Genomic DNA, 24167 nt, shown 5'->3' on the forward strand with positions numbered 1-24167 from the left:
TTAAAGGTCCAGTGACTCTTATGAGCCCCAGGAATTCCATTTGGGTAATTATCTTTCCAATGGATTAAACTGTGCTCTGTAGGTGCAAAAAATTTAATGGACCTTCAAAAATTAGCTGTTTATATTTTGCTCCTCTGAGAGTCAAGATGAGTAACTTCTAATATAAGGCAGAACTTGTCATAACATCTTATATACAGTGGAAAAAAACAAGTTAAAGGTAAGAAATTCCTCAATCCCCAATATTCTAGTCTCAACAATTAGAAAAATTGTGTTTCAAATAGTAATGTAATTTCTTTAAGATACCCATTGTAGAGAAAACAAAGTAATTGACATGTAAAAACATGTTATTTACCCACGTCATGAAAATGGAATGTTTAGACATTACTTTTACTAACATGATTACTAGAATGTTTTAGAGATATATATACAAAATAAAGTTGGATTATAATGAAGTCCAAAAATCTTAATATTTTTCAGTGTTTTATTATTTACTCTTTTTGGGGGAAGCAATATATCAAAATTATTATGATTCAGGGAACACAGTAGATTAAGATTATTAAATTGATTGCTTCTTCTATTTACTCATTCAATACAGATATTTATTTAGCACCAGGAATGAAGCAGCTGTGTTAGTTCATGTGGTATTCAGTTATTTTACTTTATTTTTTTTTCAGGTATTCGTGTGTGCGCGCACACACATCTTATAAAAGCCAAACCAAAGAATAATGTGGTTTGGGAAAAAAATCTCATGAGTCACTAGTCTGATGGAATTTTGGCTATATTTGTAGATTAAACTCTAAATTCTCTAATCACATTAAATGGGCCTCAGCTGAAACTGGCTACAATATTGATAGCCTTATATTTATGTTTTCAAAACACATCCACAGAATCCCCTCACAATGTATACGTATATCAAATCACCACAATGTATACTTTAAATATTTTATAATTTTATTTGTTATCTTTACTTCAGTAAAGCAGAAAACAGAAACGAGAACAAAATAACCACGTGTCAGTACTGACTACCTGCCAGCCCCTGTAGTAACATTATAAATTTGATTCATTTCATTCACGGAACAACTCCGCGTGATAGGCACTATTATTGGCCACATTGTACAGATGGGGAAACTGAGACACAAAAAGGTTAATTATCATACGACGTAAGTGGCAGGGCCTGGATTTAAACCCAAGCTGACTGACTCCAGAGTTCATGACCTGGAAGTTATGCTTCCTTGCAGTGCACTAGTTAAAACTTAATCTTTCCTACTTTTTATAATATATTCACCCTAATTACATGGGAAGGGACAATTACTTTAAAATTACTGTCTCTCCACCAAAGTTTTTGCCTAAAATACTGCCTGTTGATAGTGACTTATTTGACATTAAGCACATAAGTAGCAATTTTCAGATTAATTTGCAACTGGCTTTAGATCTTTTCCATTGCAATTAGTGTACATGTATTCAAGTATATAATGGCACGCATGGAAAGATTGAGATATGTGACTATACACATGTAATTTTAAAAAGAATGGCTGCAATAGACTTTGTTAACCATACAACTCTATAAACAAAACTCTTAAAATAGTTTAAACGAAGATATTACTTGAGTGATAATGTTTTTAAATATACAAATGCGGTTTTAAGGACCTTTTATTTCCGTTAAAATATGAACTCTCCAACATTTTATATAACTTGACAGAAGTCTGGATTAATTTACTACATATATGCAGAAGCATTTCTACAAAAAAAATCAACACAAAAAAATTATAATTTTTTAAAAGTCTTTGGTTCTTAAGTAAATAACCATGATTTCCACAATATCCAGATTCTAATGTCACTGAAAATTTGGTATGTGTGACAATTATAACAGCAAAGCATTCACAGAGCATTCCCGTTTCAGTACGATGCACATGGAGAGTCTTAATATTTGATATGGTTTAAGCAACGGGAATTATTTCTACTAAATATCTACAACACGGGTTCTGCCTGTGTACTGTGGAACATACTTCAAATGTAAAATGAATGACCATAATAGTATTACTTGGCCTACATTACTTTTATTTCATAAAAAATATGTTTCATTTGATCTAATGTTACATTGATTTCTTTCCAGAAAGTGAGCCATCACTTTTAGAATTCAAGCCATTCAGTAATGGTCCTTTGGTGGGTGGATTTGTTTACCGAGGATGCCAGTCTGAAAGACTGTATGGAAGCTATGTGTTTGGAGACCGGAATGGGTAGGTTTCCTGGTACCATAATTTCATGTATCAAATGACATATCCATCAATTAGTGGGCAAACTGCCATAAAATATTCAAATGATTGTCTCCCTTTGGGGGTCAGGTCAGGTACACACATAAAGACTATTATTTTCTTTTAGTTCATTATCTATGGTGGTTTTGTTAAAGAACTTCCTAAGAGATGCTTTTTAAACAAATTTGATTAAATTCATAATATAATTTTTAAGAGCAGAGAGGTCTTCATATGGACTTTGCATATGATATAGGCTTTTCCCTTCATCCTTAACATCAATTTACCATGATAATGAGTTACTTGAAAACTATTGTTATACACAAGTTGTACAAGTATTTTCCAAATTATTTGGAAATTGGGAGGCTAAGAATTTTTGTTTTTGCCATACTTTTTAGGACTTTTAACAATAGAACTCAGTTTGTCTTTATTGGTAAGAATACTACAAAGTTACATTTTAGCCTAATTTTTAGAGGTCACATTGTGGATAATTAGAAGGAACTCTGTGATGAAACCCAAATTAAGAACCTTGTTTCCCGAGTCACTGGCATTCAGGCATATGGCAGAGCTGATATGCTTGGTCACTAAAAGGAACTAGAAAAGTGTACTGACCCCATGATCTTCCCCCTGTCCCTCTCTCTGATTAATAGCACAGCATGGAGTCTAGTCCTGGAGAGGAAGTATCATTCTCTGGATGAAGGGGAGGGCTTTTCTCATACTCAGGTACTTTTAGTGCCCCCCTCCAAACAAAATATTATCTTTAAGTACTTTCTCCCTACATGAGAATTTCAGAGTATTTGCACACATTATGGGCTATATTACTTTTCCTTTTAGAAGCCAGGTTCATGGCACAACAATTATTTATTGTGAGCTTTATTCTAAGCCTTTTATTTATTTATTTTTTTAAGCAAACGCCTATTTTCACTGTAAGTTTACGGTATGTTTTTGTTGTAGGAATTTCTTAACCCTCCAGCAAAGTCCCGTGAGCAAGCAATGGCAAGAAAAACCACTCTGTCTCGGCAACAGTGGTTCCTGTAGAGGTTACTTTTCAGGTCACATCTTGGGATTTGGAGAAGATGAATTAGGTACTGTACAAACCATTTCTATTAAGTTGCTTTCTCACTCCCTTGCCCAAGAGGCTTTGTTTTAATAAGAATAACAATCTTGTCCTCCATTTGCTGACAATGGTAACCTGCAGCAAAGATGACCCACTGTGGAGGTTAGAGATGGCCCAGTCACGTGTTCTTTCCCAATGAGCTTTCCCTGGGCATCTTTTAGTCTTATCTCCATGCCAGAAATATAAAAGTAACAAAGCAGGAAAATGGAAGGCAAGAACAAAAGAGAATTTTTGAGTCCTAAAGAGAGAAAACCTTAAATATCTACTTAAACTTTAGGTAAAGCTGTGTCATTTGTTTCTATTCTCTATCTGAAAGCCTTTCCATGTCTCTTGGAACAAATTTTTAAAAAATTGTTGCAATCTGAGTCTCACCTTATCCTCTATTTCTGATTTTTTTTAATCCATTGGGACATGCAATTTGTGTAAGATAAGCTGAAGTTTTAGGTCTGCTTTCCAACAGAATAAAAATGATCTTCTGAATGACGATCTATGGGATAACACATAATATGTTTGTTCATATGTTGTCAAAATGTATGTAACTTACAAGCAAATAGAAGTTGAAATTGGAATGCGATCAAAGAGAAAAAATGCTACTAATTTTAAATCATAGAGATAAACATAGCTTTCATAATGACACTGTTTAAATATCAGCACCCAAACAAACCATGGCTACTATGCTCCCCCAGGCTGAGAGATGAATTTTAGGTGTTAAGAAAGAAGAGTTGTGTTTCCCATCTGAATCCGAATATTTTCTCTAGAGGTCCAGCTTTGGTTTTATTACATCAAATGGGGAATTCATAAGTAAATAGTTTTATGCCATTCACTTAGTTTAACAAGGGACTTAACATGGATTTCAGAGCCACAGGAATACAATGATTTAAAGAAGAGAAGTCCAATCTGTTCTTTTCTTGTTCCAACATTGAAAACATTTACAATTAATTTTCCCTTGGTATCTCCTAGCCCACTCAGAAAAACCAAAGAGATACCCTTCTCCACTGAAATACTCTGTAATGTAATTTAAATTTCATTGGCAAACCCTGGTTTTAAAATATAAATGAGGATTAAATTGTTTGTGGCAGAGTTAGAAATGAATATTTAGATGTTGTGACTGAATCATTCTGAGTTCCCCAGACCTTACTGCAAATGACTCACCATCAATCATCCTGTTAGTGTCACCACCATTGGTCAAAATATGCAAACATCTATCTGCACTTAATACTATGTTGGGAGTAGACCTAACAAATGAAACATATACAATCCCTACTGTCAAAAGCTACAGCATCGTGTATACTTTATAATTAAAATTAAACTGGCTTTCACTGAATTACCCCTTAATGTGATACTCTTTGGCTTTGATTAAGAGCCCTGTGGGGGTGCCTGGTTGGCTCAGTTGGGGAAGCATCCAACTCTTGATCTCGGAGGCATGAGTTCAAGTTTCACGTTGGGTGTAGAGATTACTTAAGAGGGCACCTGGCTGGCAAAGCCTGAGGAGCATCCAACTCTTGATCTCAGGGTTGTGGGTTCAAACCCCATGTTGGGTGCACACATATGTATATGTGTGTGTGTGTGTGTGTGTGTGTGTGTGTATAAAGAGAGAGAGAGAGAGGGACATATCTATCTATATATAGTGTCAACTGGTAAATGCTTTGGAGAAAAGTCCCATTGTGAAGAGGGTTGGGAGCAGTGCAATTTTAAATAGTGCAGTCAGAAAAGATGATATTTATGTACAGACTTGAAGGGGGAAAGAAAAGCCAACCTAGTGGAGATCTAGTGAAGGACAGGAGGCTGGGACAACTTGGGACAGATGCTGTGACAGGTAGAGCCTGGAACAGAAGCTGAGATAGGAACTGAGTCAGGAGCCTGACGAAGAGCCTGAAACTGGGGGGGGGGGGGGGGGGGGGGGGGGGGGCTCCTTAGACAGGAGCCTGGCACAGGGGCTGCCTCATGTGTACAAAGCCAGGAGGCCACTGTGGCTAGGAAGGAGTGAACAAGAGGGTGAAGCATAGCACATGAGGTCAGAGCAATAAGGGGAGGCATCATAGGCCACTGCCAGGACTTACTTTTGCTCTGAGAGAGATTAGAAGCCATTGGAAGTACTGAAACAAAGGAACGTGATCCAACTTAAACAATGTAACTTGCTTTAAGGATCTTCTGTGGATGGTATGTTGAAATTAAACATAGAAGAACAAGGGAGAAGCAGGGAGATCAGTTAGGAGGCTCCTGCCCTAATCCAGGACACACTGGTATCTGCTTGTTCTGGAAATAGTAGTAGGATGTGGAGACAAGTGACTGAATTCCGGATGCACTGTGAAAGTAGACTTGTGAGACTCTCATAATCTTTTTTTTAATGTTTATTTTTGAGAGAAAGAGAGAGAGAGAGAGAGAGAGTGGGGGAAGGGCAGAGAGAGAGAGAGAGAGAGACAGACAGACAGACAGACAGAATCTGAAACAGGCTCCAGGCTCTAAGCTGTCAGCACAGAGCCTGATACGGGGTTCGGACCCACCTATTGTGAGATCATGACCTGAGCCGAAGTCGGATGCTTAACCGACTGAGCCACCCACGTGCCCCAGAGACTCTCATAATCTTTAGGCAAGTGATTTTCTTGAGGCTGTGAGGAGATACATAGAGAGATACAGATACATGACATATACATGCGCATGCACATACACACATATACGTACACATACATATATACATATGTACATACATACGTATACATATGTACAAATAGATACAAAAATAAATATATAATGTCCATTTATTGGGACATCTGGGTGCCTTAGTTGGTTAAGCCCCCAACTTCGACTCAGGTCATGATCTCATGGTCTGTGGATGTGAGCCCCACGTTAGGCTCTGTGCTGACAGCTCAGAGCCTAGAGCCTGCTTCAGATTCTGTGTCTCCCTCTCGCTCTGCCCCTCCCCTGTTCACACTCTGTCTCACTCTCTTTTTCTCAAAAATAAATAAACATTAAACAAATTGAATAAATAAATAAAACAAAATATCCATTTATTTATATGAAATAATCTGCTTCGACAATAGGAAGTAAGGCTTTATAATACTGTAAATTAACTTACTGTATTTCACTTTTCACAGGTGAAGTTTACATTCTATCAAGTAGTAAAAGTATGACCCAGACTCACAATGGAAAACTCTACAAAATTGTAGATCCCAAAAGGTGAGATCTCTTTATATTCCTTGAAGTCAAGCAGTTTGTCCAAGTTGTTTCAGTGTCTTCACATTGAGGACGATGAATTGCAATTAGCAATCAACAAAGATGAACACTTCTGCCTTGTCCATATGCCAAGTGCTATCCTGGGAGAACCCTCCACTCCAGTCTATGAGGGCTAGACTTGACCCTGCTGAACTTTATAAGCCCCATTATGTCCACATATTCATGTCATTCTTGTTGCCATCGGAGAGGAGCATTTGATTTGTGGAATCAGCATCCTCAGTTACATGCCAGAAGAGGACCCTAATGTGAAAGGTATTGGCTTTCATGTTGGAAGCAATAAACCTTCCTCTTCTTTCTAGAAAACTAGAAACATATTGGCAGACGTTATAGCTATTCAGTATGATTTTTTTTGTCAGGTAATCAAGATAAGCTATTTGGCAGTTTCAACATCTGAGCCTCATTTCAAAACTATCTGGAAGCTCACAGCTGTCATGCAGGCTAATGTGACTAAACAAATGGAAACTAAAGAAATGTTGTCATTTACCGCAGCAAGAGGAAGATTTGATGTTTAATCTTCTTTTTTTTTAATGTTTTAATCTATTAAAATTTAATCTATTTTATTTATTTTTAAAAGAGAGAGAGACAGAGACAGAGCATGAGCATGAGCAGGAGAGGGGCAGAGAGAGACAGAATCTAAAGCAGGCTCCAGGCTCTGAGCTGTCAGCACAGAGCCCGACGCAGGGGCTCCAACTTGTGAACTGTGAGATCATGACCTGAGCCGAAGTCAGATGCTTACCTGACTGAGCCACCCAGGCACGCCTAATTTTTATTTTGTTAATGTTTATTTATTTATTTTGAGAGAGACAGAGAATATGAGTGGGGGAGGGGCAGAAAGAGAGGGAGAGAGAAAGTCCCAAGCAGGCTCCAAGTTGTCAGTGCAGAGCCTAACAAGGGGCTCGATCTCAAGAACCATGAGATCATGACCTGAGCTGAAATCAAGAGTTGGACTGAGCTATCCAGGTGCCCCGAATGTTTAATCTTTTAAATAACATATTTATCCCCCGTGCTCTTTTCCACCGACACATCACAACATTGTTATCTTGAATCATAATTAGTCAGTTCTTAATTTCATGGATAAGTTGGAACTATCAGAAGCTGATAAAATTATATACTGTCAAATAGATATTAGCCATGAGTTTAGAAATAACTGTTACAGAACCTAGGTGTCCTCAAATACCACTACTGTTGAATGCACTGTTGCCAGACTCTAGCTCCACCAGGGTGTGAATTTCAAAATCTTTCTGTATTAACTTATCTTCCTGAGCCCATTTGCGTATTTAAATTCCCAAATTTCACATCTCTTTAAAAAAATTTTTTTTAATGTTTATTTATATTTGAAGGAGAGAGAGACAGAGAGTGAGCGGGGAGGGGCAGAGAGAGAGGGAGACACAGAATCCAAAGCAGGCTCCAGGCTCCGAGCTGTCAGCACAGAGCCCTACGTGGGGCTTGAACCCTCAAGCTGTAAGATCATGACCTGAGCTGAAGTCGGACACCCAACCATCTGAGCCACCCAGGCGTCCCTCACGTCTCTTTTAGAAGAATAAATTCCAATATCTAAAAAGTTTGCTAAAAGCAAATTTACACTTTAAAATATTATCTGTAAGTTATAGTGTATGTTTTTCCCCCAGAAAACAAAATAGAGAGTTTTGTCCTCTTCCCATACCACAAAACACTATCTTTCTTGAGAAAAGTGTAAGTTAACATTGGTACTACAGAACAAAAAAAAAAGGAGTGATCAGTCCTAAATGGTCTCTTGGCATATCATTTTCTTCCACGATAAGAGAAGCACCTATTTATATGTTGTAGAGCTTTTCCTCCTTGGATGTGAAACGAATGTCCTCTTTGCCAAAAGCAAAGTGATGAATGAAAAAAATAACAGGCACTTCAGTGGTGGTTGAAGTTGGCAATATTAAGAACAAAAATCAAACTAACGTTAATTCACAAAGTAAGCATTCTAATGATTCATAATGGTGTCTGTCTAGGGATTTCACTCAGATCTAATGCCCTTCGTTTCAAAATAGTCATTGTTATTTCATTAGGTTTGTCAAAGCTGATATGCTTTTACAAGCTTCCTGGTAGTCTTATAATGAATTCTTCCTCCTTCTCACAAAATCTTTCTCTCGTCATCTGGATTGTTTAGTCTGCTGGTGGTGAGCTGAGGTGAATTTTACACCTTCAATCCATTATTCGTGTCTAATTAGCAGGGTTTCCATAAGGGACCTTGGCTTCGTGATCTGAGGGCCTCCTCTAGTAGGGTGGTCTCAGAGTGACATACCTGAAAAGTCCTGACTTCTCATTACAGTGCCTGTTTCTGCTGAGTCCTGTCATGTGTGGGGCCAGGGTTCAGATGTGTGTTTGGTTTTCAGAAGGTGGGGGTAGTAACAGAGTCCCAAACACACTGTCCTTGTACACAGGCATGGACATAAATTTTAAGATTAAACCAACTATAAGAAAACAAATGTTTTCATAAACATTTGTTGGGAGCCTCATGCTGTTTCAATTTGGATGCCAACGTTTATTATTATAGTATTTCTCCCTAGATGAGTTGAAGTTCTATAGAAGCAGACCCTTTAGTGTATGTGAACGGGATTATTTTAGAAACGTGAGCTAATTACTAGCTTAACATTGTTCAGGATGTCTGCTTGAGAGCCAAACTGTTTCTCCAAAACTTTTGAGAGAGAATTTGAAGAAAGAGCCTCATGAACTGAAGAAAACAATAGATAGACATTTCTTGTTATACCTAAAATCTAACTCAACTTAAAATCTTAGGTTAATTGTATTCTTGTGGAGGAGTTCCCAGACTTGTAACAATAATGTTTTCAGAATCATTACTTTCAAACAGCACTTGACTCATGGTCCTAGAAGAGAATAACACCAAATTATAAAATTTTTATATTCTATATTACATGTCATAGAAATTACATTCTTACTCACTATAAGATTTATGTTTTTTGTTTTTCCCTGCACACACACACACACACACACACACACTCACATATAACAAAGACGAGAGAGTTTAAAAACCATATGCAACATTCTTAAGTCATTTTGGCAAAACTAGATTAGGTTACAGCATTAACCTCAGTCTATAAGGACAATTTGGCCTAATGCTATTTGTTACATAAGCATTTACGTAAGCTTAAAATTATTTTACACTGGGCATCCTTCTCAGAAAAGGATGGCAAGATAACCTGTTAGAAAAATCAAAACTCATTATTTATCATTTAAAAACATGTAAATTCAATAACACTACAACCAGGTTTTCCTAAACGTTAACTAGAACTCAGGAATCATTTAAGGGAAAAGTAGAGAAAGAATGAATTTTCCTCCATGTTAGAACATTGAGGGGCACCTGGGTGGCTCAGTCAGTTAAGTGTTCGACTTCGGCTCAGGTCATGATCTCTCAGTCCATGAGTTCGAGCCCCGTGTCGGTCTCTGTGCTGACAGCTCAGAGCCTAGAGCCTGCTTCAGATTCTGTGTCTCCCTCCATCTCTGCACCGCCCCTGCTGGCACTCTGTCTCTCTCTCAAAAATGAATAAGCATTAAAAAAGTAACAAGAACATTGAACACACTTCAGGAATATTGTCAAAGTTGAACCACTTGCATCTCATGACAGAGTGGAGTTAGGATCAAGTCAATACCAATCACCCAGCTTCCTGAGTCAACTCACTGGATCCCCAAAAGTCTCTAATATTGGGTCCTGCCTGCCCCATCTAGGGGAGCTCCTTTGGCCAACAGTTCCAGAAAACAGATTTCAATACACTGAGTACAAGAGGTGGGCAATAATTTTAGTTTCACCAAAATTTAGTGCCATCTAAGACTAATCAAGACTAGGAACGAGTCCATCTTGTCAGGACACAGAGTCAACTGGTCTTGTCTCTGAATTTTCCTTACCGAAGGACCCTGCATGAAGGTATTTAACTCTACTGTGCCCCTTTGCTCATCAAGAGAGTACAGCTGATCATTCTGCCCCTTCCTCATTTCTGTGGAGTGCCTTTGAAGATAGTTAAATAATACATTTAGAACATCGTGAATTCTGTAGTATTGTTGGTATTCATCCTATGCATTCAAGAATTATTTTCATGTGGAGCCCTTGGCTGGCTTAGTCGGAAGAGCGAGCGACCCTTGATCTCAGGTCGTGAGTTTGAGCCCCGCGTTGGGTGTAGACATCACTTAAATAAAACCTTAAGACAAAAACATGTATATAAAAAAAAGAATTATTTTAAGGTGATCTCTTCCGTTTTCAGGATCTCTTCCCAAAATTGGGGTAAAGATGTTGGTGGAGCTTTCAAGAGCTCTTAATACTTAGTTTCCAAATGTCCAAGCATCATGCCCTGGTTGCTTGCTCTGAATTAAATCTTTTCAGAACCAAACAAATGCTCCTGTGGGGTGGAAATTAAAGAATTCTAACAGTTACATACCGTCCAAGATTTATTTTTATAGAACATAATTTTTTTTCATACTGCTGCCAAAGATTCTTTAATTTTTGTGTCAGATGAACTTAAACCAAATGACCCCCCCCCCTTTTTTTTTTACTTTGAAACATTTCCAGGGTTATTTCTCCAGGAATCTGTAAAACAAAATTCTTCCTAATCATATTGATTTAATTACCATGTAGCCAGTCTTGCTCTATTTTAACATAGTGCTTATCTGTTATCTGAACACGTCACACAAGACCATTCCCTTAAGAGGTCTACAAATTAACAATGCAAATTCCAGGCTTCAGAAGTCATCTTATAGAAACGTTGTATCTTCAGACTCCTGCAGTGACCAGTACCAAAAACTGCTCCCCATGCCTCCTCCCCATTTCTCCCCTCCATGGCCCTACTTACTGCCTTTTGTTTATTTTTTTCTTAATATCCTCATCCTACTCCTTATTATCCTGGATGCTGAAGAATACTTAAAAAAAAAATCACTTCATAAGAGGAAATCAGTTGTTTATCCTTCGCATATGTCTCAGGGAGCCTGCACGCAGCCTTGCCATCCTAAGGAAAGTCACACATAATAGAGAGGCTTTAGCCCAATAAGCCAGTCTAGTCCCAATTCATCAGTCAAAGTTTTATGCAAGTGGCCCCCCTAGGTTGATAAATCCCCACAGTGCCTGTTGACCCAGCTGCCGAGTCCTCTTGCCGCAGGCGGTGTTTTCATGGCCACCCTGACAGTAATACAAACTGTTTAGCAGCTCCATTGACCTTTCAACTATTAACAGGGACACAGGCTCCACTAGGGACTAGTTTTCAAACATGACAGAATTTCTTAACAGTAAAGGTCATGAACAAGTATATGCCCTATAAAAATCCATTCAGCATGGTGGATTTGAAGTCTAAAAGACAAGGATGCATGTTTTACATGTTTGTTATTATTCTTCTTCTACATATCGGATAACTACAAATGGATATATTCTTACCTGCCAGCTTGTATTTTACTCTTAATGAGCTATACTTTATGTTGCGATGCATAACACACTTTTGACTGACAAATCCTTTCTAAGCTGCTGTATAGCATTTGAAATTTTGAGGATAATATTACAAAAGAAAGGGGTAAGATCAAACTAAAAACTTCTATGAATGAAGGAGCATGCATGCATAATGTATGGTAATGACCTAAGAATAACTGGAATTTTGGTCATACTTTACTAAGATTTGCATATGGATACATATGCACACACATTTAAGCCCACTCAAGTAAGCCATACCCTGCTGCTTAGAACCCCCACCTATTTCAAAATAAATAGAAAATATTATTTAATAATTTATGAAAAAAATCATTGTCACTTAAAATGCTTCTATAAGGCGTTCTTTCTCTCTCTCTTTCACTCTCTCTCTCTCTCCGTATATATACACATATATATCTCCATATACACACACACACACACACACACACACACACACACACATATATATATGGATATACATGTATCCATGGATATACATATGTATGGATATACATATGTATATATATATGTGTGTGTGTGTGTGTGTGTGTGTGTGTGTGTGTATCTTATTTCCTGGAGATGTGACATATGACCACAGCATTCTGCTTTATACTAATTGTAATCTCTCTTAAACTATCAGTTTTGAAATGTTGAAATATCAATTCCTAGAATTAATTGTACAGATTGCAATGAAGACTTCATTGCCACCGAAAATGAAAAATATGAATAATGAAGAATATATTCTTCAAAATGAGACTCTTTTGTTGAGTAGAAAATTCTTTTTTTTTTTTAATTTTTTTGTTTATGTTTATTTATTTTTGAGAGAAAGAGAGAGAGACAGAGCATGAGCAGGGGAGGGGCAGAAAGGGAGACACAGAACCTGAAGCAGGCTCCAGGCTCTGAGCTGTCAGCACAGAGCCCAACACGGGGCTTGAACCCATGAACCATGAGATCATGACCTGAACCAAAGTCGGAAGTTCAACTGACTGAGCCACCCAGGCGCCCCAAGAGTCGAAAATTCTTTAAAGCTTTTCTTTTTAATTCCCATGTTACTCCCCTGCCTAGGGCAATGGTGAAGTCAGATATTATTAGATCTCCTGAATATTTTGTAGTTTCATTGTAAGGCAATGTGTCATCAGATATTGCAGTAATTGAGATAAAAGCAGATTTAACCTTGCATAAAACAGCTCCATAAATTTGTAAAAAGATGTTTTCTAGAGGAAGGTGTACTTATTTATTTATTTATTTAAGATTTTATTTTTAAGTAATCTCTACACCCAATATGGGGCTTGAACTTACAGCTTCAAGATCAAGATTCGCACGCTCTGTCAACTGAGCCAGCCAGGTATCCTGAGAAAGATGTACTTTTTAAAGGAAAAACTTCATCTTAGCATCTTTTCCTCCCCCCCCCCCTTTTTTTTTTTTACTAATTCAAAAAAAAATCTGTTGCTTACACGACTTGTTTTTGTCAACACTGACAAATGAATCAAAAAATATAACAACAAAATTTGGGTATTTGTCACCCTCATGGTCTTGAAAGAGAATTTAAATCGACATTCTTGTGTTCTTTTAAAGACAGAAAGAAACTTGTGTTGAATTTTTGCTTCCCATTTAAAACGTTTAGTGATATTTAAAATTTCTGCCTTCCTATGATGTAAAATTAAAACACTGATACCTCTACAGCTTTGTAAGTGAGAAAAAGATTTATTTATTTTTGGTGATTTCTAAAAGAATATACTGTAGGCTTTTAAGTCTTTTGAATCATAATGTAATCAAGGTGTTTTAAATGCCTAGTTTCCCAATTACAGGCATTTATTTAGTAGCTAAGTTTTTTTTATTAATTATGGTTTTATAAATTAAGTTCTTAAGTTAAAAATTGCTTTTGAACATAAACTTCTGAACAGAGTAGATTTCCTTCTTTATATTAGGAAGCAATGGCATTGACTTTTCACTGTGCTCCTATTTTTCAGTTTTTATTTTTATCTTATCAGAGTAAGTATACTGTTACACTCCAGAATTAAATCAGGAGATTTAATCAATCTACAAGTATCTTTTACCTGTCTCCTGTGTTCAAGATATTGTATTATGTGCTACAGAGGGAGGATATAAATGAGAATTTAGTCCCAACCTCTAAGGAGCTAATTTTTACCTTAAATTGGGAGATTACATACATTATCAAAAACATAAATAATATTATCTGAGATAAATAACACTTTGGGACAAAAAAAAAAATTATGCGAGAACATTGTACACTGTAACTTAACAGTATTAATAGTCCAGAAAGCTATGGATACTGAGATGGGTAAGACTCACCATGATTTGGCTCCCTGGCCCAGTCCGTTCTGCTACACTGTGATTTTCTTTAACACTAACTCTCAGATAAAAGAGAACAATGACCATATAACATGGAAATTATGTAGCTTTTCAAGCAAGTAGGGCTATTATTAGAAGAAAAAGAACAAACCCTCAGGCCGGCTGTTGCAAAGGCAGAGGAGGCTTCTCAGCTCAGAGGTAAAATGAAAGATAAGTGCCTGCATGGGTGTTCCTCCCCAGAGATGCTTCCTGCAGCCCCTGCTCCATGCAGGTTGCACTTCCCAGGAGCTCACCACCATTTTGTTTTTGTGTGTCCCTAATCTCAGCTGAGGCAGCCTCCAGCTGTCCCAGCGCTCTCCCAAAGGTTCCAGGTTTTGTTTTTTTAGTTACAAAGTTGCACAGATCTTGACAGATCTTCCCCAACCCTATTCTTCACATAAACCCTATTATTTTTAATATGCAGTTTTGTACCATAGAAGATTTTTCAGGAACGTGTACGTTGAATTAAAGTGGAAATGCCTATTTTTCTGTATTCACCGCTGATAATTGGGGTAAACCTGTTTCTGAATTTAGGACATTGAAAACATAATGCAATAGACATTGCAGGCAGTTTAAGAAAATTGCACTTTTTTTTTTCGGTAAAAGATGACATTATCATCTAGTTTCATTAATCATTTCTCCTAGGTTTTCCCTTTGAGGAAATACATAATTTTTCATTTCCCAATTTTTCCATGGAAATATATATACATTGAGTTAATCTGAGAAGTTGAATGAAGGAGACCCATATACCCTCGTAGATATTTGTGTATTGTGGTGGTGGTATTTGGATGGTGAGATTAATAGGGGCTAAAATATGGGTACTTTGCTCCCTTTTTCCTAAAGAAGACCAGTTGAATGGAAAGAACACTACGCTAGGAGATAGTTCCAGACTACCTGTAACTAGTTGCGTGAAAGCCATTTAATCTCTTTATACATGTACTGTGCCTGTAATTTGGGGAATAACAGGACTTGCCTTGCCTCATGAGGATAAAGTTGAATATGAAATTACTGAAAAGTGTAAGTGGCTTCATTATTTGGTTTTATTATGGTTGCATCTTTAACCATAGAACAGAATTTAGTGCTATTTGTTAAAGTTCTCATAATCTTATTAGCCCGAGGCAGCTAAACCTGTGGCTCCCTTCACCAAATCATCACTGCCTTTGCCCCTTTAGAATTTAGTGCTCACTCAATCCCAAACTGCCCAGGTATTAAAGCCAGTCAGCATGACTTCTGAGTGAGCATATGCTCAGCATTTAAATTGCAAGACCTCGAAATGAAGACAACGTTAGTCTCAGAGAAAAAGGCCAAGGCCCAGCCCCATTTTTTCAGCACATTTCAGAACAGAGAAATGTAGTAGCAATTCAAAGCAATGTCTAGGGGAAAAAAATGGCTTTATCCATCCTAAATTGGAATTCTAGAAATATACAGTACAAATTAAAAATTGTAATAGGATATGTGATGTACATAAGTTCAAAGCTATTCTCTTTCTTTTTCATGTTTATTTATTTATTTATTTATTTGGGGGTGGGAGGGGCAGAGAGGCTTGAGAAAGAGAATCCCAAGCAGCCTCCATACTGTTAGTGCAGAGCTCCATCTCACAAACTGTGAGATCATGACCTGAGCCAATACCAAGAGTCAGATGCTTAACCAACTGAGCCACCCAGGTGCCCCCAGAGCGATTCTTGAATTTAAATTATCTTTCCCTTTACTCCAATATCAAGGTTGCTCAAGACATGTATAAAAAGATATTTCTGCAGCCTCCATGTAATATAATGTCAAGGACAGCATTCCTTAATGACACTTCAAATAGTACTTGAAAAATACTGTTAGGAAATGTATTCAGCCATCTATAATTCCATGAAGTCCCAGTGAGACCATTATTGCATGGCTATGTTTTTACCTGGAATATGATTGTATTATGAATGTATAAGATTCCTTACAGTCAAATTGAATTTGTATAATGTATTGTCTTACTAGTTGCCACAAAATGGCTCTGTGTAGTCCCCAAACATGGTATAGATCTAGTGGAATACAAAATTCTACTCCTTGTGGATAAATTGACACTGAAAAGAGAAATGTGAACACAAGCAAGAAGAATTTAGTGAACATCCAGACTAAAAATTATCCAGACTTCAAAAAAAAAATCAATTTATATATTGACCTTTGAGAAAAGCACTAAAATGTGTATGTGAAAGATGGTAACAGTTCTACTAAGTTAGTGCTTATGCCTGTGCCCAAGTTACACAGATGGGAAACAGTAAAATCTATCCCATTATGAGAAGTTTCCATTCCCTTAGCTTTTCTTAGCTAAAAGTGCTGGATATTGGTCTTAGAGATGATGCATGATTATGGATTATCGCTGTGTATCAAAATGCTTACAGTGAGGAAACCCATTAAACCATAGAATCCATGGTGGCATCCAAAGACGGGCTTCCTGTGCAGTGGCAAAGACTCCCTCCAGTCATACAATTTCAAAGCATTCTTTACTTAGAAGCTCCTGGCCACACTAATTCATGGCCACATTAATTGCTACTGGCTAGGAAATGGCCCTAAGTGAGAACAGTGCTTCTCAAACTTGAAATCGCATGTGTGTCACCTGACACGCTGGCTATAGTGTAGAATCAGTAAGTCTGGGGAGGGGCCTGAGATTCTATATTTCTAACAAACTCCAAGGTGACGTTGGTTCTTCTGGTCTGGAACCATGCTATGAGTCGTAAGAACTTAGATTTATCAGTTTTTCCTTTCCCATGAGAATAGAAAAAGCATGGAAGAAAAATAGTTTTGCGAAGGTTACAGTTGCAAAGGAACATTTTTCCATGTGTCCCAGTGTGAATGTGGATAAAAGAATAAGACAGTTCTTACATCACCTTGCCCCCTTAAGCAGATTGTTAACTAAGAGAAGCTATAGAATTGTTACTTCTTCTGAAACCTCTAATGAGTCAGGATTTTATAAGTAGGTATTACTCATGATTTTATGTACCTTGTTTTACACTAACATGAATTTAAAATCTGGGCCGCTAACAAAAGTTTCAGAATGAGTCCCCTTACTTTTTGTAAAAAACACAATAGATTTCTGACATATTCAATCTGAAGAACAGGCCTGCTCAGATAGGATTTATCGTTGTGCTTCCATACAGATACACAGAGGACTTCTTATTTATTGATTGGTTGATTGATTAAATTAAATATCATAAAATTAAAACCATCTATAATCTCACTACCTAGAGACATTCACTGTTGGCCTTAGCTACTCACAAAAAGTCATCACATGTGATTATGTTACAAATCACTTATGCTTCTCAACTTCTTCCTTTATTTCAGGAAAGTATCTAAATCTTTATGATACTACCAAACAGAGTAGGTTTCTAAGAAAATGCAGAATAGAACACGTAGTAATGCAAAGCAATATCTCGGGGGTGGGGGGTGGGGGAACATTGGCTTTATCCATCCTAAGTTGGAATTCTAGAAATATACAGTACAAATAAAAAATTGTAATAGGATATGTAATGTACATAAGTTCAGAGCTATTCTCTCTCTCTCTCTTTTTTTTTTCCATTGTTTTTCCAGAAACAATGCTTTATGCACTAAAGAATTTGGGGCAGTTTTCTGGCACTAGCCCTACTGTTTCATTGTCAAGTGTAGAAAGATTATAAAGTGTGTTTTTCTGATTTAAATTAAGTTTGAAGACTATAGAGATAACTATCAACAAATGGGTTTGATGTATTCTTTATCACAAACCTAAACATCCTTTTGGGTAAGTTTTCTACTTTGAAAGCTACCTTGGACTTCATTCACTAGAGGTAAAGATCCACAAGTTAAAAAAAAGTAATTGTTTAAAAGAAGAACAAAACTATTTAAGCAATTCTTAGTACACCTACATTAAAACACCCAAGTTTCCAGTCCAGTAAGAATAAGAATGAAAAATGAAGCAATCTATCACAGCTATGTACTCTAGAATTTTGTTTAGATGCCATCTAGTTGGGTATATGTAGTATTCATGTAAACATATGATAGTCTATTTCAAGGTGAATAATAAAATTCAAATTTACTTGTTTTATTCCTTTTGTTTTCTCTTCATTCCATGTAAAGGAACCCTATTCTTTTCAATGGAAAAAAGAAATGTTAGTAGAACAAAGAGGGAGTGGAGGGGATGGTTGGGATGACCAAAACTCTCTGTCACACTTTACCAGATATATAACCAGAAAAATGAATTTTAATACATTGGCTTAATTCCCAGCTAGAGGAAATAAGCAATCATATTTCTTTATGTCATGCTTACTTTATGGTCTGTTGTTTATTTACTATGATTATAATTAGTGTAAAAATGTTTCTTTTAAAATGAATGTAACCATGCCTTAGAAGAATTTTGTAAGATTTGAGTTAATTTAGGCAATACAGAGAAATATAGCAAGTGTTTCTTAGTTTTAAGCTTATGATATAAAAGTATAACAGATTTAAATGATATCCCTCCCCTAAATAGCCCATATATTCCTAATGTCTTTACTCAGTAGCACAGAAAATAAACACTCTCTTAAAATTCCATATTCTTATTTGTTCATTCATTCAACAGATTTTTAAGAATCTTCCATGTGCTTTACATTTTTCTAGGTCCTGGAGAGACAAAAAGAAGAGAGGGAAACATTTGTCTTCATGGAATTTATATTCCAGAAAAAGCATTTGAGAAAGTTTCTACTATATGCATTCAATAAACACTTATTGAATGCCTCTGTAGTGTTTTCCTAGCTCCTATGTATATAAGTAGTTGAAGGGGATAAAATACTTTGGTGGCTTGAATATCATCTTTCTAAAACATCCCTCAATCCTAAACTAATTGCTTCCTTGTCTGTATTCCTGTGTGGCTTTATATGCACCTATAACATAACAAAGGTCACACTGCATTATACTTGTATACTTGTTTGTATACTTGTATACTTGTTTGAATGTCTCTCTTCCCCGTGGTGTCTCCATGATGACTGGAACCCAGTTTTATTTATTTCTTATCCCCATGAAGAGCACAGTACTTGCCTGAGGGAGTGACTGGTGTTGAAGAGGGTTGAATATGTCACTTTTGCCTTCAGAAAGCTTTCATTTCAATGGGGATGGAAAAGGAGATAGGAGAACCCATTCATTAAGTCAAGTTCTATAAGAGATAGGCTATCCATCGTGTAAATTTTCAATTAAAAGATCCCCAACAGAATAACAATTTAAAGAGAGAGAGAGCATTTATTTAACATGCTAAGTGAGGAATGTTGGCCACTTCATAAAAGAAAAAAAAAAGATTATTTTCCTAGATATTTAAATAAAAACTTAAGGGAATCATGTTTATATATGACAGCCTTAGTCTCAGATTAGCTAAAGCAAACAAGCCCACGTATGAAATAATTACATCCACAGAAAGATAAGCATTTACTAAATCTTTGGCAAAAACCAACTTAGAATCCGCCTACCTGAGTTTCCACATATTTGAATGGTGAAAAATACTCAAAGCATCTAATTGGAGGATCAGCAGGGAAACAGGAAGCGGATGCTCTGCCCTGAAGAATTGTGTTTCATTCGCAGTCCTCCTTTGTCACATCCTCATTCCTCTTCCCAGTATACACGGAATCAGTGCTTAACACTTCGACTTAAATGGGCAACATCTTCTGGCGGCTGTTGTTTAACTGGTCACTTATATTCTTGATGTAAATGGTGTCCTCTTCTCTATTTTTTTTAATGTGTATTTATGAGAGAGAGAGAGCAAGGAGGGGCAGAGAGAGACAGGGAGACAGAGGATCCGAAGCAGGCTCTGTGCTGACAACAGAGAGCCCCAACAAGGCTCAAATTCATGAACCTCGAGATCATGACCTGAGCCATAGTCGGATGCTTAGCTGACTGAGCCACCCAGGCATCCCAGTGTCCTCTTTCTTCCTCTTTAAATTCATCTGCTTAGACATAAACCATATTGTCAAGGAGTGTAGGAGCTACATGCCTGCATATTTTGCATCATATATAATGTGTGATATATTTTTGACACACTCTACTTTTTTAATATTTATTTTTGAGAGACAGACAGAGAGAGAGAGTGAGAGAGAGAGAGAGAGAGCACACACATGAGTGGGGGAGGGGCAGAGAGAGAGAGGGAGACAGAGGATCCCAAGTGGGCTCTGTGCTGGCATGGGCTTGAACTCAAGAATTGTGAGATCATGATCTGAACTGAAGTCAGACACTCAACCAACTGAGCCACCCAGGTGTCCCTGACATACCCTACTTCTGAGTCTTTTTTTCTTGAATGAGTCAGAAAGAGGGTGAATGAGTGAGTAATCAGTAGAAGTTAGATAAACAGACTTCGGTTACCAGTAAAATTTGAACAATACCTGTTTATTGAATGCCTGTGACTCAGAAGAACTTCATGGCTGTTGAAAAACAGCTCCTCTAGTGATCAAAAATGCCACCATTGTTTCACAAAGTAAGAGTTTTATTTTAAAGTTTATTTATTTATTTTGAGAGAGAAGGAGGGAAGGAGGGACAGAGAGAGGAAGAGAGAGAACCCCAAGCAGGCTCCTTGCTTTCAGCACAGAGCCTGACTTGGGGCTCAGTGTCATAAACCCATGAGATCACGACCTGAGCCACAATCAAGAGTCCGATGCTTAACTGAGCCACCCACCTGCCCCAAGAATTTTATTGAGAAAGAAATAGAGCCGACTTGGGGTATTCAACAACAAAACAGGAAGGTGAAAGTAATGCCCCCACTTTCCTTGGCATAACCATTTCATTTTTTCTCCACCTCATCGCACCTTGCCCTCTCTCCCAGAAAGACTCCCTTCCTTGGGGAACACATGGAAATTATTCATGTTGTCGGACTGATAATAGGCCCAGCCCATGGAATGCCTTGAGGACCTTTCACATAAATTGACATTTCTAGATTTAAATAAGAGGTTAAGGGAGCTTTCTGAATTGTCACATTAGTTGCAAAACTCAGTACTTTCAACGTAGAGTGGGACTTTTAGTGGAGAGAGAAGCGAAAGATGTCACTATGTATTTTGAATATGGTTTGAGTCACTGTAGACACAGCCAGAGGTCAGGCCCCAAAGTATTTTCACTGCCAGAGGGACAGAACAAGATAACCTGTCTCAAGAAAAAGGAGTCAACAGGGCCTAATTATGTGCTTCTCTTAGAAGGCTATATCATTTACTTCTTCTGGTGGCTTTGACCTATAATTATCACCTTCTTTGTTATGGTCCTTAAGGAGTCCAACTGCTTTGGCCATCCTAATGGTGGTGATCTGAGTAGTGCTGAATGTTTGTTTACATTCCTGAACTTTTGGAAAGCACTTGCTCCCCACACTGTGACCCAGGCAACAGTGACTGATAGAGGAATCCCACTGTGCACTGTTTCTCCTACATTAGGTGATGAGCACTTATGACCATGCTTCTAGCCCGACTTGAATGACAGCCTCTTATTTCAGAACCAGTAAGAACCACAGACCTCTTCTTTTGAAGGCATCTCTAAGTGATGGCAGTTGTAGAGCAATTAAAACAAAGTCTGTGACTTTTTACTTAGCAGATACGATGTTTCTGTTTGCTGCTAATAGCATTATTTTTCTTCAGAGCAGGACAAAATAAAAGATCTGAAAATGTATCTATATATCTATATCTATCTATATCTATCTATCTATCTATCTATATATATATGGTTTATTTTTTGCATAAAGGGTTGAAAATTTGAGTCAGTCATACACACACACACACACACACACACGATATCCCTTCGAGAAAAATCAGTCTGAGAAAGGTATTTCAAGAGAAATGTAAATTAAACAAAAAATGTTTCCCAAGCTTTCTTGGGCTGCAAGTGGCCATTTAGATGAATGCCTTCACCCCTGTGATATTGCCAAATATGCCAATAACAAGTGAAACCTATCTCAGATGTTATTCCTAAACATTTTTGTAAACCGGGGTGGGGGGGGGAGTTTTAAACTATGTGTCTTTATTTTAAGAATTTTAATCGCTAGAAATGTTTAGCTACCAAATAGAAAACACCAATACAATATAATTATATTTTTAATTAGTGAATTTTGATCATGACAAAATTTCTTGTAATGTTCATTATGATGTTCTCTGGTCCAGAACTGGTTAGGTTGTTTCTTCATTGGTATGTATTTTGTATTCTCAGAAAAGTTGTCCGTCTTTCTGACCCACTTAAAAGAAAGGAAAAGAAATGCTTTGCAAGCTACAACTTCACGGGATTTCATCCTGATACTGGTTTTCAACCCAAATACACTTTGATCCATTGTCTTTTGACGCAGACCTCTGATGCCCGAGGAGTGCAGAGCCACGGTACAGCCTGCACAGACATTGACTTCGGAATGCTCCCGGCTCTGTCGGAACGGCTACTGTACCCCCACGGGCAAGTGTTGCTGCACCCCAGGATGGGAAGGGCACTTCTGCAGAATTGGTCAGTATATCTGTTGTGCCCAGGAAAGGCTGGGCACGGGACAGTCCTTAGGAGCTCAAGAACTTACCATCAGCTATTTCTTCTAGAATTATCTACGGCTCAGAATTTAGCCGTTTATAATGTGAATGCTCAGCCTGTTTCTGAACTTGCAAATGAAATCTTTCCCATTCTCTTAATGTAAACAATTCACATACATAAGTTAATCATAAATGTAAAAGACTCTGAAATAATTGAGTCCTTTCAAATGGTGAAAAATGAAAACAGCACAACTAGATCATCTGTACAGGCTCTCAGTCCTAGGTTTGAGATTTCACACCAGCCAATGACCTAGTGTTTGCAAAGCCCCTCTCCAAGTGCCAGCATTTTCCAGACACCCCATAAATGCCCTCCCTAACTTTACTGCCTGCCTTCTTGCTACAGTGCACTAAAAACAGGGTTTTTCAGTGGGTGTTATTAAATAAAAAGGAGAAAACGCAATTATCTAGGGGCACATTATGAGATTTTTTAATTCTTTTTGCCACTCCCTTGTGAACCATCAACTAGGTATGCAGCTGCTCAGAGACAGCAGAAGAGATTTATTCCACAGTTACTCTATCCTTTAACCAGGGATTTCCTCAATTACATGCAATGATGTTTAAATTCTACTTGGTGTGAAGAAAATTAGATAGATTCAGATACCTAGCGTCTAGGATGTATGTGGTGAAAATCCATTTTCGGGAGAATTTTTTTTTTCTTTTTATGTTATCTATATGTGATGATGGATGTTAGCTAAATCTATTGTGGGAAATCATTTTGCAATATATGTAAACCAAACCATCATGCTGTATACCTGAAACTTTTACAGAGAGACATGTCAATGACTTCTCAGTAAAACTGGAAGAGATTTCCATGAGGACACATGCATTTTTAATGCATTTTCAACAACCAGCATATACATATTACTTACAAATATTTCAAATCTTGAAGCCTCTCTTGCCAATGAAAATGTGTTACAAATTCATACTTAATATTATAGTTAATGTGTAAATGTTATTTTTTCTTTATTTGAAACACATATTTGTTCCAAAAACTTCAACCGTAACTTCTCTATATATTGTCTAACAAAACGTAGGCCACATTTACAGTCACATACGCAGTGTACAATTTAAGTTTAAATTGATTCAGCACTAATAACACTACCTGGTTGATTAATACCATGGTTATATATCTAGGAGAGAGTTATCATAATTAAAAGTCTACAGAAATTAGGTAATTACATTAGTTAAAATAGCTGCTTACATTTTATTTACCCATTCTGTCTTCTTTTTCCTTAGTTGACAAAAAAATGAGGATCAGTGTTCAAATGCAC

General features: G+C 37.2%; 1 protein-coding gene across 2 annotated transcripts in view; it reads left to right on the plus strand.

Annotated features, from left to right (window-relative positions):
- Window positions 1–24167, plus strand: part of HHIP (hedgehog interacting protein) — a 92313-nt gene that overhangs the window by 63216 nt on the left and 4930 nt on the right. For both annotated transcript variants that reach the window (XM_060654062.3, XM_060654060.3), the window contains exons 9-12: window positions 2114–2237; window positions 3204–3334; window positions 6462–6543; window positions 22671–22819. In XM_060654062.3, the coding sequence (XP_060510045.1) occupies window positions 2114–2237; window positions 3204–3334; window positions 6462–6543; window positions 22671–22819 (486 nt within the window). The remainder of the gene's footprint in view (window positions 1–2113; window positions 2238–3203; window positions 3335–6461; window positions 6544–22670; window positions 22820–24167) is intronic.

Source organism: Panthera onca, chromosome B1 (assembly GCF_046562875.1).
Source record: "Panthera onca isolate mPanOnc1 chromosome B1, mPanOnc1 haplotype 2, whole genome shotgun sequence".
NCBI classification, from domain to species: domain Eukaryota; kingdom Metazoa; phylum Chordata; class Mammalia; order Carnivora; family Felidae; genus Panthera; species Panthera onca.